The 18,682-nt window shown below is 48.5% G+C and overlaps 1 protein-coding gene across 1 annotated transcript in view; it reads right to left on the bottom strand.

Annotated features, from left to right (window-relative positions):
• Positions 1–5,181: 5,181 nt before the first annotated feature.
• LOC142774716 (uncharacterized) overlaps positions 5,182–18,682 on the bottom strand; it is a 35,191-nt gene continuing 21,690 nt past the window's right edge. The window contains exon 7 of the mRNA XM_075875625.1: positions 5,182–5,442. Coding sequence (XP_075731740.1) covers positions 5,242–5,442 — 201 coding nt within the window. The 3' untranslated portion in view covers positions 5,182–5,241. The remainder of the gene's footprint in view (positions 5,443–18,682) is intronic.

Below are 18,682 nucleotides of genomic sequence, written 5' to 3'. Positions count from 1 at the left end.
ACTAAAACATTTTCAGAGTTCAGTTTAAGTTGAAGACAATGCAGCGAGCGATGGAAAGGAAAATGACAGGTGTAGCCTTACGACACAAAAAGAGAGCAGAGTGGGTCATGGAACAAACCGGGGTTAAGCATAATAATAATAATAATAATAATAATAATAATAATAATAATAATAATAATAATAATAATAATAATAATAATAATAATAATAATAATAATAATAATAATAATAATAATAATAATAATAATAATAATAATAATAATAATAATAATAGACTGTTTATTTCTTATCAAGACATTTTATGAAGGACAGCTGCAGGTAAACGCTGCTATCCGAAAGAGGTAGCTTTCACAGATATCATAGTTGAAATCAACAAGAAGAAATGGACATGGGCCGGGCATGTAGCACGTAGGTATGATAATCGCTGGTCATTAGGGATAACTGACTGAATTCCCAGAGAAGGCAAGCAGGTTAGGGGGAGACAGAAAGTTAGGTGGGCAGGTGAAATTACGAAGTTTGCGGATGTAAAGTGCAGCAGCAAGCACAGGACTGAGTTGACTGGTGGGATATGGGAGAGGCGTTTGTCCTGCAGTGAACGTAGTCAGGCTGATGATGATGATGTTGATGACATAATACACACATCACTGGTAATAAAACCACAAAAAATACACTGCATATATGTTGATTGTTTAGTTGATCAGCGTTATGCTGGTGTCGTAGTATCAAGATTCGCACCAGGTCAACAACAGCTTTACACTTGAGAGCCGATCGAGTGGTTTCAGTACAGCTTTACGGATGTGTAGAAACCAATAAATTGTTTCTCTGAAATAAACTCGGCAGGCAGGCCGCGCATCCTTGTGAAAGTCATAGCCTGCCATTGTCGATCTCCAAAAAGCGCGAAGGCCCAGAAGCATAATTGCGTTAAAAGGTACCCCGAATTGATTATCTACATTCAAGAAACGCATGCCGTATGGTTCAAAAGTGATTCTTTTAGGGTCGAAGCACCTTAGGACCGTGGATTGTCCATGTCCGTCACGGGAGATGCTTGTATGCGAGACACAAGAAAAGGTTTAACAATAGGCTAACATCAATCATAATTGTGATGGAACAATAAAAACACTTACAAGCCCAAACCCTTTATACTAGTCGGCGACTTCAACGTGGACATTATGGATTTCAGAACCTAGCTCTACCCACTCATCGTCAGTCACTTCGCGGAGATGCACGGATGTTTCCTGATGGTTCCCTTATAAAAACCTAAAAGAAATCCCCCTCTCCCAACAATGCAAAAAAGGAAAAGAAAAAAAAGTGATCTATTGTTTCCGGTAGTTTACAAATACAACAATGGATGCTCTGAAGCAAAAAAGCACCTTTTTCTTTTTTTGAAGGAATATTCTGACTGGCAACGTGCCCGTATGAATCGTAAAAAAAAAAAAAGCTTTTGCAGCCGGCTGCACACGCATTTTTTTTAAAACTCCATTAAGACATTGCTGCCTGGACCTCCATGGTACAATAACCTGTACCACAGCACTGGGTATACAATGACACATAACGAAACTTTATGTTCTTTTTGTTTAACAGTAGAGAGGTACTCTCTAGAAAATCATCGTACAGTAAGAAGTCGTGCACTAGCCACTATTTATATATATATATATATATATATATATATATATATATATATATATATATATATATATATATATATATATATATATATATATATATATATATATATATATATATATATATATATAGGCGAGAGATAAATCCAATGGTTCCGGTAGGAAATGCAGTCGAAAAAAGGAAGACGACAAACGTACGAAACGCAGTTTTTACTAACGTTTCGGCAGGTGGGCCTGCCTTCGTCGGAGTAAATGATGAGAGGCGCGGCCTCTCATCATTTACTCCGACGAAGGCAGGCCCACCTGCCGAAACGTTAGTAAAAACTGCGTTTCGTACGTTTGTCGTCTTCCTTTTTTCGACTATATATATATATATATATATATAGAACACGGCAATCTCTCCCACACAATTCTCGGTCAGGGAAATATATTCGATTGCAATTGACCCAAGTTAGTGCTCAGGAAGAAATCTGTGACGTCTATAAAAAAATTGGTTAGCAAGCTGCCATCCAAACAGGTGACACAGTCTTAGCCCCCTGTCCTTTACCATCGAAACGAGTTGGTTAGGCTGCAGCGCACTAGGACAAAGCCATGTCCATCCTCGAGACTAATTTGAAAAAAAAATGGCCCCGTATCTGCATGTTATCTGCAAATGTTGTCGAAAGACGATAGCCTTGCGTGTGGAGAGAGTGAACAAAACATTTATATGATGTTCTGCGCGAGAAATTCGGTGAATGGTATTCTGGAGCCGCTGCGTTAGAGTACCTCGAGCGTGCAGCGGAGGCGAACGAGCGCATCGTCACGTCACACGTGAGACATGAGTGCCATCTGGCAGTTTTTTTGGAAAACAAAGCGCGTGGCTCTGAGACGATGTGAGCGCCCGTCTCAGAGGTGATAAGGTGTAGGACGCAATGCGGCGGGTAGGTGGCACCACCGTCTAGTCTAAGCAAAGCGTTGGAAACACTCGCCTTTTCGTGCAAGCGTGGCATGGTCAGAGCAGCGTCATAAGCGCTACGGCCCTTTAAATTACTTATGTATGCCTTTCCTAGTAAAAGGCGCACATGAAGAATATATACGTGTTATTATGGTGCCCCAGACATGCGCAATAAGTGCTTTTAATTGACAATTGCACAAGTATGAACGCTAAATCTTGAGCAGCAATGGTGGGCGCTGCGGATGAGGTCGGCCGTTTCAAGTACTCGGTTCCGTTAAGAGTGGACAAACAAACAAATGTGCAGACAGACAGACCAAAATTTTTGCGTCGAAGGTCCCCCAGAAAAACTATTGTCTTTAATATCATATGAATGTCATGTATAGTGTGAAGAGACTCCTTAACGGTGGCGAAATTGCGTGGCAGAAGCGAAAAATAGAGCCAGGCGTCGAGCGAAAACACTACAGCATACCCATGGAGTGAGTGATTATGAGTGGGTTAAGCTCCGGAGGTACATTGGCAAACCATGAATCTCACTCGCAGCTGTTCCAGGTTTTCGAGGAGCCTGTCCCAGTGTCCTTCCGCGGCAGAAAGAGTGGGGAATGCTTGTGGTTTGCCCAGCTGGCGAATCATGGCACTGAGTTCCTTGCGGTGTTCTAACCAGTATTGCACCGTGTTGGGTACGCCCCGCATGAAGACTAGGTCTCGGTTGAGTCCTTCATTCATGAACTCGCGATTGCCGCTCTCGAGTAGCTGCCGTGTGCCGGCTGGTGGTGGGAGCAAGCACCGCAGTGCCATGTAGTGAGCAGTCCGAGTACTAAGAGTGGCTACGACGGACAACGGTGAACAAGCCCACACACTAAGTACTTTCGCTCCTCAAAAAAAAAAGAAAAAAAGAGAAAAGACAGGTCTGCGCAGAAAGCGCAGCAGCATTAGCGAAGTTGGAAGAGCCCCATTTCTAGAACCCATTGCAAACTTTCTTGGGGCTACAAATACCAGTACGCTTGCAAGGTATACCCAATGTTCATGATTGTAAGGTGGTTGAAGACGATTAAGAATTATGGCTGAGCCCTTCCAAATAAGTAAAAAGCATTCAACGGTCCAGAAGTAATGTAATTCATATTGCCTCACGTGTTACGCAGTTCACATTCAGTAACGCCTGATTGTTATTGTACTCTTCTGCGACCTTATATTGCACATGTTAACGAAGTTTTTTCTCGACACAACGGTTGTTTAGGTTATTTGTGCGCAGCATTTTTGAGCAGCGGCATAGTTCAGCGGTAGGATATTGGGCTGGCACGAAGGTGACACACAGTCTACCCCCGTGGCATCCTCGATTATTTTTTCTTATTCTGTTTTTTTTTCATTTCATGCTGTAGCGATTACGGACACCGGTGGTGGCGGACACATACTTGTGATCTCGTAACAGGGTTTGCTCTAAAATGTGAATTGCGTTGGTTGCGGTGCTCAACTGCTTACCCGAATGTCGTGGGTTCGACCCCCGTCACATTTTGATAGAGGCGAATTGCTGGAGGCTCTTAACACAGTGCGATGTTAGGGTGCGTTAAAGAACACCAGATGGCCGAAACGACAAGAGCACTGCATAGCGGCGTCCCTCGTAATCATATGGTGATTTTGGGAAGTCGAATTCCAGATATTAAATAAAATTAGTTGAAAAAGATGTCAAGTGCGCACCGAGCGGGTGTCTGGATGGTCCACCGATTACAAAACGCTCATACATATCCATTATCACAAGCTAGAAAACAATCAAGTCGAGCTTCTGCGTATATAGATCTACGCGTTGTCTCAAGGACGCGTACTCGGCTATTCACCGATTCGGCAAAGGCAGAACACCTCGCAATGGTAGATGAAGTAGGCAGTCTAGGATAGTTTGCAACGGCCAATGTTACGGGCACAGACGCTTGTTTTCTCGCGGCATAATTAAGGCATTCATGCACAGTGTACCGAAGCGAGGCTATCAATTGAGAAGGCGATGCGCATGCGGCCGAATTGCGCAATCACCGTCTACTCTTCAAGGTGAAGCTCAAGCTCCACGCAAGTTATTTGTTTTCGCTGCTCCGTTATAGTTCTATTGATATGTCGTAAATGAGCCCGGTAGTGCGAGCGAGTGAAACAACTTTATTTGTTCCACAATCGGCGCAAGCTAAGACGATGTCACATGGCTAGGATCATGCTCAGAAGGACGATAGGCAAAACAATAAATGCAAACACTGTGCGAAAAGAGTGACCTTCGAACACATAACATAGGAGTGTGACTGTGTTGTGTCGGGTTTGGCTGTGCAGCATGACACAACGGATAGCTTCCCAGGCGCTAAATCAAATATAAATTGCAGAGAGGCCTGGGAAGTCCTGCTGCGAAGCGAGGACCCTGCTTCACAGCAACAGGCCATCCGCCAGGCGGAAGGAGCGGCGAGGAGTCAGAACCTCTTCGTCTGCTTCTAATCGCGGAGGGGCCGGCCCCCGCCACGTTAGCCGGGGACGTGGAGTAGCGGCCTTTTTATCTGGTCATCCATCTATCCACCTCACTCAGGGACGGTCAGGTTAAACCTGACCGCCCTCACGCGGGCCCTCTGGATGCCCAGGATTTGAGATGTCAGGTGCTGCGCCTTAATGAGCTGCTTGATTTATTGAATTTAAATGTATGATTTTGCCGTTACCTTTAGTCGGTTAGTTTTTGCACATCAATGTGTGTTGAAATTGGCCAGTTATATTGTAAACTAACGTATTGTTGCGCACTTCCAATCCTTCTGTGGAGTTCTTGAGGTCGACTATGTTAAAAACATCATAGCGTGGCATATCTCCCCTGACTTCTTCGAGATAATACGCAACATATCCGCTATATCCGGCCTCTGCACTGAAATTGCACTTCTGGAAAGTAAAATGAAAACAACACTTCATGAAATAAGCTGTGTCAATGAAAAAAAGTACGCACAGAATAAGGACAGTTTTGCGTTGATAGCATTATTAAAAAAAATTACGGCATATTCACGGGGTGAATGATGATGAATGGGCGAAGCTCCGGAGGGATTCATCGGTAAACTGTGAATCTTCCGTGTAATTCGCCCAGTCGATCATCATGTAAAGACGTGAGAAACGCTGTGTGTGTATATACACAAATCAACTTTTATTTGTTCTTAGACGATGAATGGCTTGCGATGTCCCTTGCCTCGCGCGCTCGCACATCGGGATTCTGTCTGCGAGCGCGCGCTGCTGCCGCCTTGCGCTCTCTCCGCTGTGCAGCCTTATTCATCCGGCGACTCCGAGCGCACGCCAACAGCGAACGGATTTTATTACAACGCTCCCCCTAGCGTACGTCGCCGCACTAAATCGAACGATTGCCTTCAACCAATGACACGCGCCATATGTGACATCATTCCTATTTTATAAGATCTCGCGTCTTTCATCAACTACAAGTACCGCTTTCTAGTTTATAACATCTTGCGTCTTTTCATCATCAGCTACAAGTACCACCATCTAGTAAACACTACAAGAACTAAACGAGAGGTGGCTACATACAGGAGACGGTACCGCCATCTAGTGAACACTGCAAGAACTAAACTAGAGGTGGCTACATACAGGGGACGGTACCGCCATCTAGTGAACACTGCAAGAACTAAACTAGAGGTGGCTACATACAGGCTACAGGGGACGCACAGCCCCACGCCCTAAGGAGCTTCGCCCCTAAAAGAATGCTTGCCTTGCACTCCTCACCGACGCTTATGATTTGTGGGTAGTTATATAAAGCGGACAAATAAGGAAGCGAAGATCCCCCTTTTTAGTTATGTGTATGGTACAGATAGCTTGGACGGATTTGGCATGGTAGCGACATAATGGGTACGTTACGCGTAGCTCTTTTCCTTGAAAATTCATAGGTGAACAACAAGCTCCTGCAGTGCAGTCGCAACCATTCCTCAAAATTATTCATCAGGAGACGCATTTTCGTCATGATCACGCCAATGTATAAATGCATAATCACAATATATATTATAAGTCATCTACGACAGGACACCGTTACCAAATTCAAAATCGAAGTGAGACGGTTCACGAGCATGTTTATCAAGGGCAAACGGAAGAATTTCTCAACCGCTAGTGTAAAGTGTCGTACTTATGACTTCAAACTTATAGCCGGAAAGAAACCTGTCTGGTCAGGAACAGACATGAAAACAATTAAAACAACGCACTCAACACTATGAAAAGTGTGGGGTCTCGAATCGGCGAGCGAGCGCCACGCTCTTGGAGTGAATAGACACAGTAGAAGCGGTCGGACCAAACCTAACAACGTAACACATTTATTTAACTACATTTAGAGAAGACGATATCGTCCGCCAAATTTTTATAACATAAATTGTGATCAACACGCTAAGACATCCTTACACAATATTAATCAACACTCCGAAACATGACAAACACTTTAACACACCCAAGGCGGCGTCGTCAACGCTTGACTTACCACGAGGTCCAAGGCGCGCAACCCGCGGTGCCGCGCACTGGCGACCCAAGCTAGAGACAAACATTTACGGCAACCGCCACCCATCCAAGAGTGAGTGAGTGAGTAAAAACTTTATTGAACATGTCCGGCGTCATTGAGCGGGGTGGGGCTACAAGCACCCCGGCCTAGGTGACGGCCTCGAGTCCTTGGACCCGGGCGGCATCCTGGGCTTGCCGGACGGCCCACAGTTGATCGGCAAGGTCGTGGCTGAGCAGAGCCGCCTCCCATCGCGCCTCGAGGTTCGAGACTGCCATGTCTACCGGGTTCGTAGGGGACTGCTGCGCGTTACTGGTACACTTCCACAGCATGTGCTGCAGCGTCGTTCTGGCTCCGCACGCCTTACACGCGTCGGACGTATAAATGCCTGGGTAGCAGAGGCGAAGGATCACCGCATTCGGGTACGTGTGTGTCTGTAGTTGTCTCCAGACAACCTGCTGTTTCTTGTTTAGTTTGGCGTGGGGTTGTGGATATTTGCATCTGTTCAGTCTGTAGTGTTGCGTGATGTCTCTGAAAGTGGTCATGCGATCCCCCCCACGTCCATTCCCGCTTCGCTGTCGAAGTGTGCGAGACATCGGGACTGTCGGCAGGCGTCGCACCTCGGCGTGTAAGTCCTCGAGCCGCGGCGTGGGCAGTCGCGTTGCCCGCAAGCGGAGGGTCCGTGTGGGCGGGGGTCCATACGAGGAAACTGTCGTTTTTGCGGCAGATGTTGCGTTCGTGAATTTGGAGAATGCAGGCCGCTTCGCGGGAGATCCGGCCGCTGGCGTAGTTGCCTGCGAGTCGCCTATTATCACCTCGGCGTCTGTGGTGGCTATCGCGAGGGCTATGGCAGCTTCTTCGGCCGCCTCCGTCTCTTCCGTGCCTATCGTCGCACTCGTGACGCAAGTTCCTACATGATCCGTGATCGCGACCGCGAAGCCGCGGTGGTAGTCGTAACGGGCCGCGTCCACGTAAACTGTGTCTTTGCTATTGCCGAATTTCTTTTCAAGGTCTTGGGCGCGCCTGTTGCGCCGACCGATGTGATGTGTCGGGTGCATGTTCTTAGGCAACGGCATAACGACGATGCGCTCGCGAATACGTCTGGGTATCCCGACCTTTTCGCCGCGCTGCGTATGGTAGTTGATACCCAGTGTCTAGAGGGTGTGTCGACCAGTTCTGGTCTTCGCCAGACGTTCGTACTGGGCGATGTTGTGTGCTTAGATTATCTCATCTAGAGTATTGTGCAACCCCAGCTCGAGAAATTTTTCCGTGCTGGTATTGGCCGGTAATCCGATTGCGCGTTTGTACGCCTTGCGGATGAGACAATCTAGTTTGGTGCGTTCAGTCGCCTGCCACTTGAGGTAGGAGGCGACGTACGTTATATGGTTCATAACGAAAACATGTACCAGGCGAATGGTATTGCTTTCCTTCATTCCGCTATGCCGATTTGTTATTCGTTTCAGCAACCGGATTGTTTCATTGACCGCACCCTCTAGTCTGCGAACGGTTTCGCCGTTGTGGCCGTTGGCGGACAGGCGCAAGCCCAGTACCCTAATGGCGTTAACTTGTGGGATGACAGCGCCGTCTGATGTGCGTACATTAATTTCTCTATATGCGCACTCGAATGCGGAATCGGCGTTCTTGGATTTACGGCCCCTGCGCGATGGTCTATAGAGCAGGAGCTCCGATTTAGCGGCGGAACATTCGAGGCCAGTGTCGCGAAAGTAGTCCTGCACCACGTCGACGGCTTCCTGCAGCGTTTGCTCTACGTGGCCGTCATTTCCTTCGGCAACCCAGAGGGTGATATCATCGTCGTACAAGCTATGGTGGAGGCCTTCTATCTCAGCGAGTTTTCGTGGTAATCCGACAAGCACGAGGTTAAAGAGCATGGGCGAGATTACGGAGCCCTGCGGCGTGCCCGTACAACCCATGTATATGTCCTGCGATTCTAGTCCGCCAATCGCTAATCGGGCCCGGCGGCCCGCAAGAAAATCCCGTACGTAGTGGTACGTTCTCTCGCCCAGTCCCAACGCTCGTATACTTTCAAGTATCGCAGCATGGCTAACGTTGTCGAACGCCTTTTTGAGGTCGAGCCCGAGTATCGCTTTGGTGGATCGTGTGGGATTGTCTACGATATCGTGCTTGAGTTGAAGCATAACGTCCTGCGTGGAAAGGTTACGACGGAACCCCAGCATCGTGTGTGGGAGCATGTTTCGGTCCTCGAGGTAGTTGGTAAGGCGAGCGAGAACCACATGTTCCATGACCTTACCAACGCAGGACGTCAGGGATATCGGTCGAAGGTTGTCAATCTGTACCCGTTTGCCCGGTTTGGGGATCATAATTATGCGCGCCGTTTTCCACGAGTTCGGTATAGCGCCCGCATTCCAGCACTCTTTCATGTAAGCCGTCAGTTGTTCTATCGACTCATCGTCCAAGTTACGTAGCGCTTTGTTGGTTATCCCGTCCGGGCCTGGCGCCGACTTTGTGTTGAGCCTGTGCAGCACCGCCCTCACCTCTGCAACGCTGAAGTCCTCGTCTAGCTCCGCGTTACCCTCACCCTCTCAGGCGTATGCCGAGTGCGCGAGGGGGCTACGTGACTGAAAGTAACGGCTTCGCACGTCATCTAGAAAGTCCGCGTGGGTGCCTTTGTAGTCGTGCAGCAACTTGTTAAGCTTATGTGCGTGCGATGTTTTCGTCTCCTCTGGATTCAAGAGGTGCCGGAGGAGATGCCACGTCTTGGCCCGTCCCAGCTGGTTCTCCATCCCATTGCAGATCTCTTCCCATTGCGTTTTGCATACCTGTAACGCGTGCTCTTCCATGTCCCTGCTTAGCCGCGCTATGCGTCTGCGCAGCGTTCGATTGTGGCGTTGACGCTTCCACCTGTCTTGCAGGCTGCGCTTGGCTTCCCACATGTGTAGGAGTTTGCTGTCTACCACTTCGAGCTGTGCTTCTGGCGGAACCTCCCGCGTCGCCATTTCTAAATCCCCCTTGAGCGTCGCAGTCCAGCTATCTATATCCTCAATAGCCGCACTGCCACGATTCTGCTCTTTCCGGACTTTGCGAAACGCGTCCCAATCCACCAGCAGGTGGTTCTTGCCCTTGGTACCTTCCCGATGAACGCGGTGGTGAGGTTCAGCGTCGACCTGGATATCGATCACTGAGTGAACGCTACCCAGGTCCTCCTGTGTATCATGCCATCGCGCGCTAGCAACGTTCTTGGTAAATGTGAGGTCGGGTGAGGTGTCTGCACATACGCTGTTGCCCCTGCGCGTAGGCGCGGAAGGGTCTGTGATGAGCTCGAGGCCCTTATTCTGCGCATCGTCCCAAAGGCGCTTACCTTTTGGCGTTTCGTAGCCGTACCCCCACGCCGCGTGGGGCGCGTTGAAGTCGCCCGCGATGAGCAAGGGCCCGTCGGCAGCTGCCTCGCGCGCCTCTCGCAGTAACGTGCTAAAGCGGTGTCTGGCTTTGGGTCTGCTATACACGTTCAGCACAAACAGGCCGGGGCCACGCCCTTTCGTCGGGATGAGCTCTATGAGTACATGCGGTATGCTAACGTTCATAAGTTCGCGTTGCGCCACGGTGAGGTTGCGTCGCACTAGCGTTGCCGCGGCCGGTGGGGCTCCCGCGGTCACAGCTTCGTCTATAGATTTGTACCCCGCCAGCTTGACCGGGTCATTGGTTTCCTGCACTAGTATTACGTCCGGTCGTTGCCGGCTACGTAAGAATTGTTGGAGAAGCGCCCGTTTCCTCCTGTACCCCCTGCAGTTCCACTGCCAGATAGTGAACGTGTTCCGTGTGTTATGCTGTTGTGGGCGTTGTTTGTGTGGTTTCATGTCGAGCCATGGTGACTGTACGTGTTATGGTTTGCCATCCGGCTGATCCTGCGCCTCTTCGTCGGGTAACGGCCTAAAGTACGGTTTCCCAGTCGTTCGTACTGGGCGACCCACTGCGCCCGGAAGTCGCATTTCGATATTGTCTATGCGCGTTTGCAGCGTCGCGACCATTTTTGTGAGCCGAGATATTGCAATGCTCAACTGTTCGGCTTGTGCGGTTTGCTGAGCGATTGCGTTGTTAAGTTGTGCGGTTTGCTGCGCGTGTTGGGTCATCATCGCGTCTACCTTGTCGTCGAGTCTATCGACTCGTTCGCGGAGTTTCTCCTCGCGTTTCTGCGATTTGACGTCGAATTGTTCCGGGTCAAGTGCCTTACGTTTGGTGGATGCGGGGTGCGCGTCTTGAGCCTCCATGACTTCCTCCACTCTCTCGGCTGTACTAGCAGCGGCGTCGGCTGCGACGGGTTTAATTGGAGGAGGAGGAGGAAAGGGAACTGTCGGGGCCTCCCCCTTCAACGTGGCAATTTCGTTTCTTAACCTTGCATTTTCCTGCTTTAGTTCTTGGATTATTGATTCGAATTGATCCAATCGTTTCTGCACTAGACTTTCTGGTTCGCTGTTGCGTTTGTAAGCAGAGCTGCCGCGTCTGTCTACATCTGGGTTTCTATCAATGGCAGTCTCGGTTCACTTTAGCGGTGCGCTCGGCGCGCGTCCGGAGGCGACGTCCACCCACCTCAATTTATGGGGGTCAACCTCTCCTCCGCCTTTGGCTGCAGCTGTGTGGTTGGCTCGGGCCGTCGACGTGCTGCGAGGCTTCGCTGAACGGGGTCGGGAGACGCTGCGAGAGCGGGCTCGAGAACGAGTACGGGAGCGAGTGCGGCTCCGCGCGCGGGTCTCCCTCGAGGCCGATAGACTGTTGCCGCGACGTCGTCTCGGTGCGTGGCGTCGTCCGTAGCCCTCCTCCCCGTCGTTGACGGTGCTGCTACTGCTGTAGGCGGCCTCAGCCTCCTCGCGCATTCTGCGTTCCCACTGTCGGCGCTTGACTAGGTAGGGTGTCTTGTACTTAGCTTTGCACTTGCGGTCTCCGGTGAGGTGACCCTTTCCGCACAGTTGGCACACCGGCTCGCACCGATGATCGTCGGGCGGGTTACCGCATCCGCACCCACGGCACTTCTTTTCGTTCGTGTTGGGGCACACGTCGGCCCTGTGTCCCAGACGACCACACTCGTAGCACATATCGATATGTTTCTTGTAAAGGGTGCACCTTATCACCATCCCGCCGTAGTTCACGTAACGAGACACGTAGTAGCCGTCGAAAAGGATTATCACGTTGGTCGTGTTTCCCATGCGCTTGGCATGCAGGACGTTCGGGTTGCGGTGGTTAACCAGACTTCTCACGACGTCCGCCGGCTTTTCGTCAAGCGATATGCCCCTGATGAGGCCTTTGGACGTGTTCTCCGGAGCCGCTCTGTAGGCACTCGCTTCGAACTCACGGTCGCCAATTCGCAGCTTGCAAATGCCTCCATATCGTCTAGCGCGATCTTCTGACGGCGTGCTTACCACAATAACGTTTTGTCGCTCATTGAGACAGACGCTGTCCTCCTCGGCTACCTCGCGCCCCACCCCTGCAGCGTTGCGTATGCAGCAGTGGACGCGGTCCTTCTGGTAGTGGGATACGTTGAAGCCATCCCGGGGTCGCACGATGATCTTGTAGTCATCCGTTGGCAGGTTGGGCATTCGGCTCGTCATGGTGATCTTCCGCACGTACTGCGTCGCTTTCTGTATAAACGCCGCCTTCTCGGTAGACGCTGGCGTTGCTGGCTGGTTCTTCGCCGGGTCGGCGTCTCCACCCGCCTTCTTGGTGTTTCGTTTGATCTCGCACCATCCCTGCTCTTTTCCGAACTCTGTCGGCGATATCTCCTTCCCTTCGAATTGCACGAATTCCATTTCGGGCGCCGGTGCAGCGGATGGGGCACCCGCTTGCTCCAACGACTTGCCAGGCCTACCGTGCCTTGTCTACTGGCTTGACTGTCGTGCCAGCGTGGCGGTACGGGCAATCTTCGAAAAGTGACCGAAACACGAGCTCACCTGCACAAATGGTATCGGGAGAGACCGCAGGACTTTCGCAGTCACTTGGGAATACTCTGAACTGAATGGCTGGAAAGAAATCGCCGAAAACCATAGAAAATCTGCGGAGCCGATGCGACGCGCGTCCGCGCACTGTAGCCCCCTAGCGGCCAATCCACCCATCCAAGAGACTCGCTTAAATATCTCCTGCCGCGACCAAGGCAGCCGCCAGAGGTCACCGCCGGTGCTACCATTCTAACCATGATGGTGATAGTGGTGATCAAGGATGGATAGATAGATGAATGTATCTGGCTGTGCCCTTTAGATCGGGTGGGGGCTCACACAACCTAGCTATAAAGTTAAGTACTATCACTGTGTGTTTAGGGATTCACTTTCAATCGCGCCTCGATTGTAGCCACCAATCAGTTAGCCTCCTCCTGGTTATTTCTATCCGTTTAACGTCTATTTTGCCTTCACTGTCCCTAAACCCCAATGCTTTGAAAAATTCGGCGCCATTATCTTCGACTATAGGGCAGAGCCATTTACTGAACATTATCAAATGTTTAACCATTTCCTCCTCCTCTCCACACGCACCACATACCGTGTCTGTGCCTTCATATTTCGCTCGGTACGTCTTTGTCCGCAATACTCTTGTTCTAGCCTCGAAGAGCAGAGAACTACCCCGAGAGTTATCGTAGATATTTTCCCTTGCAATTTCCATCTTAAAGGTTCGATAGGTCTCCAGTGATAATTTTGTAAGCTTTTCTATCTTCCACATGTCCCTCTCTGTTTCCTTCACCTTCTTCTTAACCGATCTTTCCTTTTGGCTTGATATTCTGCTGTGGTCTAAATACTTGTTTGATAGTTTTCGAGTTCACTTCCTCTATTTAGTATCAACATTCTTCATGTACACGTAGTTGAAAAATTTCCTAGCCGAACGCTTCTCTCCCATTTTTCTCAATCACTCCTACAATTCTATCTTGCTGCTAGCTTCCCTGCACTCAATGTCCATTCCATGTCTCTCTGTACCCCCTGATTTGGGATATTCCCATGTGCGCCCAAACCAAGTCTACCTATGCCACGTTGTTCAACTTCCAATCTTGCTTGGACTTCTGATTTCATGCACAACTGACCGTATTGCCGAACGTGAAACCCAAGGCCATGACACCTTTCGAAATTTCTCTCACAACGTCATACCTATTGTAGTTCCACAGTACCCTATTTTTCATTACAGCTGCATTCCTGACGCCCTTAGTCATTACGCATCTTTCGTGCTCCCTTAGATACTATGCCCCGTATCTAATTGATGGATTTATGGGTATGTATGAGTATGGATTGATGTGGCTGTACTCTTTAGATCAAACGGCGGCTAACGCCGCCTAGCCGTAATACTTAGTGAACCAACAACTAGATTTATCTTTTTTTCCCTTTAAATAGTGAAGTTTATAGGACTGGTACTTTGCAGTGAATGGTTTAATTTTCACTCGTGCCTTCACTTTAGCCACCAATCAGATAAGCTCCTTCTAGTTAATTCTACCCGCTTAAAGTATATTTCGCTCTCCCTGTCTAAACCCCAGTGCTCCGAAAAAAACTCCGCGCCATCACCCTGAACTAAAGGGGGAAGTCCTTTACAAAACATTATCAAGTGTTCGGCAGTTTACTCCTCCTCTCCGCATGCACTGCATACCGTGTCTACCCCTTCATATTTGGCCCGATATGTCTTGGTTCGCAACACTCCCGTCCTGGCCTCAAACAGTAGAGAACTACCCGAATATTATCATAGATTCTTTTCTTGGCAATTTCCTGCTTAAAAGTTCGATAGATCTCTAGTGCCACGGTCGCGAACACAACGCTACCTTCCGCTCAATAGTTGTGACTCCAAAGTACGGCTTCTGCGCGAGACATGTGCGCCACGCGGCGCAATCAACTTTACAAAGAGTGTCAGCACCCCCCCCCCCCCCTCCTCCACAAAAGCAAATAAAAGCACAATGTTTCGCCCCTGGATGGAAGCCAAGTTCACAAGTCTCGTGACTTGGGAACCTCCCGTACGGGGACGAGACGTCGTGCTTTTATTTGCTTTTGTAATCGTGGTTCACAACACTTGTGAGCAAAGCTCCCGTACGGGGGCCGAAAGACCGTGCTTTCATTTGCTTTTAATCGTGGTCAGTGCGTAGTTTTAATTGTTTCCGTACTTATGATCAGTAAGAAATGAGCGGTGCTATATAGAGCTTAAAGGGACACTAACGGCAAATAGACGTACATTGCTGAAATAGCTACCCAGAAACCTCGTAGGGCTACTTTCATGCCAAGGAAATGCTTCCTTTGAAATAACATCACGTTTTAGTGGTCCGTAAGAAGTTAGCGCACTTGAAATCACCCGCCTGAAAACGGGCCTCCTGACGGGGCAGTTGCCTTGTCCAACTTTTCCCGCCTCTACTGCGCGGCCGCCGACACTCGTAGCAGCAGTGCAAAAGTAGCGGAAGCCACAACAACAACAAATGACCATATGAAACTTTTCTGCTTGCTTGGTCAAACTGGGCCCTGCTAGATGGCATTGCCTGTCCATGATATCCAGGAGAAAACTGATTTTTTTGAACTACTCCCACCATCACCCATAGAAACACCCTGTTGATATTTTTCATTGAATCAACTAGAAAGGGACCAACAGCATTTAATCACGCACAGTAATGCACGAAAAGTTCTTTTTACAGCGAAAGCTGTTATGAGATTAGAAGACGGGCCACGTGCGGTTCCGTAGTTGCCCGCTGCCGCCGCCACCGTTGTTCGTAACCACTATCGCAGGAAATATTAAAAAAGAACTCAGTAAAAAAAAACACCAAGGTCACAGTCAGATTCGAACCCGGGTCCCCTGCATGCTAGCCCACAATTCCACCACTGGGCCACACTTTTTCTCTTTCTTGCGCCGGTGCTTTGTAGTGCGCTGCAAACTTGCCTTAGGCAAGCTAGATGATGTGAGAGGAATCGTGTTAGTATGAGTAATAAAGCATTATAGCACAGCAAACGAACAACAAGGCATCACACAATTCGTATTGCGTAACGAGTGAGTCGTCAAATGCTCTAACCCATTACAAAAGCTTTTCTTGATCATCTATTAACTGTGGCGCATACCCACTTCAGGCCTAATTCTTCATCGTCGTCAGCCACTAGATGAAAACTTGGTACAAAATTCTTTGCAAGTGTGCAGCGGATACTTCGCTTCTCCGAAGAATGACGAAGGATAGCGTAGTGTATGCCGGCCTACTACGCAGAAATTGTGATAATTTATGACCTAGTGGGTACCCAGCAAGCGTGATTCTATAGCAGTTACTCAAAAAGGGTTCAGAAAAGACTCTGAAAGGTGCTCTTCCAGCTATCGCTGTGGCTGTGGTGCGCGTTCCGCGCAGGTCTGATGGTTTCTCAGTGCAGCTGTTTTAATTACTTGTGATTACTTGTAGTCGGACCTTCTCACATCATTGGGGTAATTTCAAAATGTCCAAGTCATGGCGCATGTGGTGTCGTACATTTACCGTGATTTCTGAATTAGTGGAGCGTTGCTGTGGATAATATTGATCTTTTGGGCATTCCCGAACATTAATCTACTACCACTCAGACGTGAAATATTATTTGCCTTTAGTGTCCTGTAATGCCGAGCTAAAACCAAACGTAGAGAAGGCTTGCGGTGCACGTGATGGTAGAACACCTGGATCATTAAATGAAGAAAATGACATAACAATGTACATTAGGAAATATTCTCGTTTGATTGATTGATATGTGGGGTTTAACATCCCAATACCACCATATAATTATGAGAAATGCTGTAACCTTATCCACTTTGACAAGCAGCTCTGAAAAAAAAGTCTGAGACTCACCAAGTATTCCATAAATAAGTAACTGAGTAAAAAATATATCATGCTTGACAGAAATAAATGCCTTCCTAATTAAAAAAAATGGCTGAAGTATGTACTAAGGTTGCATGGTGGGCTTGTTGGTTATTCATGTTGTTCGAGGTATAGCGCATCCAGGACGGGACAGAGAAGAAAGCGCTGTGTATGTGTTCTGTGTTTTCTTCTCTGTCCCGTCCTGGATGCGCTATAGCTCGAACAACATGAAGTGTATAAGTGAGTTTTCGTGTTGCATAGTAATTTTTGTATATAAAGTAACGAAGTTCCAGTCGATTTACCTTTTTATGTTCGTTAAACCAACATCTCAGATATTGTGGTCTCGGTCAATGTATAGATAGATAGCATGTCCGCAATCGTTTTCGTTAGCCTCTCTGTGAATCCGTTGCTTTGTGTATGGTATGCAGTACTTTTCCGACATGGTGGTTTCACTAAGCTGCTTGACGTCTTGCATCATCCGGGCGGTGAAAGTTGTTCCGCGATCAGTCATTAAAACTGTCGGTGCTCCATGGCAGAAAGCAAGGTTCTTTAGGAAAATGTGGGCAATATCATTGGCGGTGCTTCGTTGTAACACTTTCGTTTCTCAGTATCACGTCATGTAATCAGTTTACGACTACAATCTAGTAGTTTCCCCCGGTAAACTTGGGAAAAAAAAAAACTGGTTGGGCGCCGAGGTGGTGCATTACGGCGCTGACATTCGCGACACGTCTTTAAGTAATGCTTCACGCCTTGTTTGAGCTCAAGAGAGTAGAGTTGTTGGGGAATTCGGGTCAAGGTATGCATGAATCCCACGTTGCTGGACAAAGGCTTATCGTTACTAGCTGATGAGACGTCCGCTTTTAGCACTGACGGAACGATGAGCAGATGTTCAGTCCCGGGACGGTTGTTTCGAAAGGATGTTGGTGCGAACACAGAACGACGATCGCGAGCACGCGAATGCCAGCAGAGGATGCGAACTGAGGCCTTCAAGATATTCAATAAATTGTCAAAACTCCGAATCATTCGTCTTGTTTTGAGCCAAGTAAGATGCTCTATGATTGCACAAGAAATACAACCGTCGATATCGCCATCCCTTTGTGTCAATGTAAGAGGAGCGTGCGAAAGGCAGTCCGAGTCACTGTGTCACCAGTCACACTTCAAAGGGGCCCTTAAACACTTTTTCAAGTGACCATCGAATGAATCCACTGGAAGAGCTTATTGCCTCGCGAATTCAACGCTCAAAAAATTTAAAAATCTCTCCAGTGTGATTGGAGTTACAAAGATTTGTCGCATGCTGCAATTGCATTCATTGTTCTCTCGTCCCGACGAAAGCGCTGGAAACTAAGCAGGGAGGGATCGCAGGGGTAAAGAGATTACGTCACGCGTGCCTGGTGACCTTCACTTTTTTATTTTTTTCTTCGAATGTGCGGCTCTTTCAGTTTGATCGCGGGCGCACACATGGACAAGTCACGGCCTCCCACGGCGATCTTTGTAATGACCGAGTGCGCCATGTTCAAATCAGCCAATGGCTGATAGATGGGCTTTCTACAAGTTATTTTTGAGCGTCTTCTGTCATTTGTCGAGAGAAGAGAAAGCAATTTTAAGCTGACTTTGATAATTTATTGTGTATTCTAGGCCGCGTGCTGCGCTACAATGTTTGGCTCGGGTGTTGTCGGGAGCCTCTACTACCGATCGGCAGCGTTTTCTGACCATGCTCAAAAAGTGTTGCAGGACCCATTTAAACTATTGTTAGGTTGAATCCTGAAAGGTGTGAGCTCCACCTGGGTGGATGCCCTGAAGGAGTCTTTGAGAATCGACATCCAGCTGAGGGCATTATGATCTGTAGCAACTCTGAACTGGAGGCCATG

The sequence above is a fragment of the Rhipicephalus microplus genome, chromosome 10, assembly GCF_043290135.1.
Source record: "Rhipicephalus microplus isolate Deutch F79 chromosome 10, USDA_Rmic, whole genome shotgun sequence".
Classification (NCBI taxonomy): domain Eukaryota; kingdom Metazoa; phylum Arthropoda; class Arachnida; order Ixodida; family Ixodidae; genus Rhipicephalus; species Rhipicephalus microplus.
This window is presented reverse-complemented; position numbering and strand designations above follow the sequence as displayed.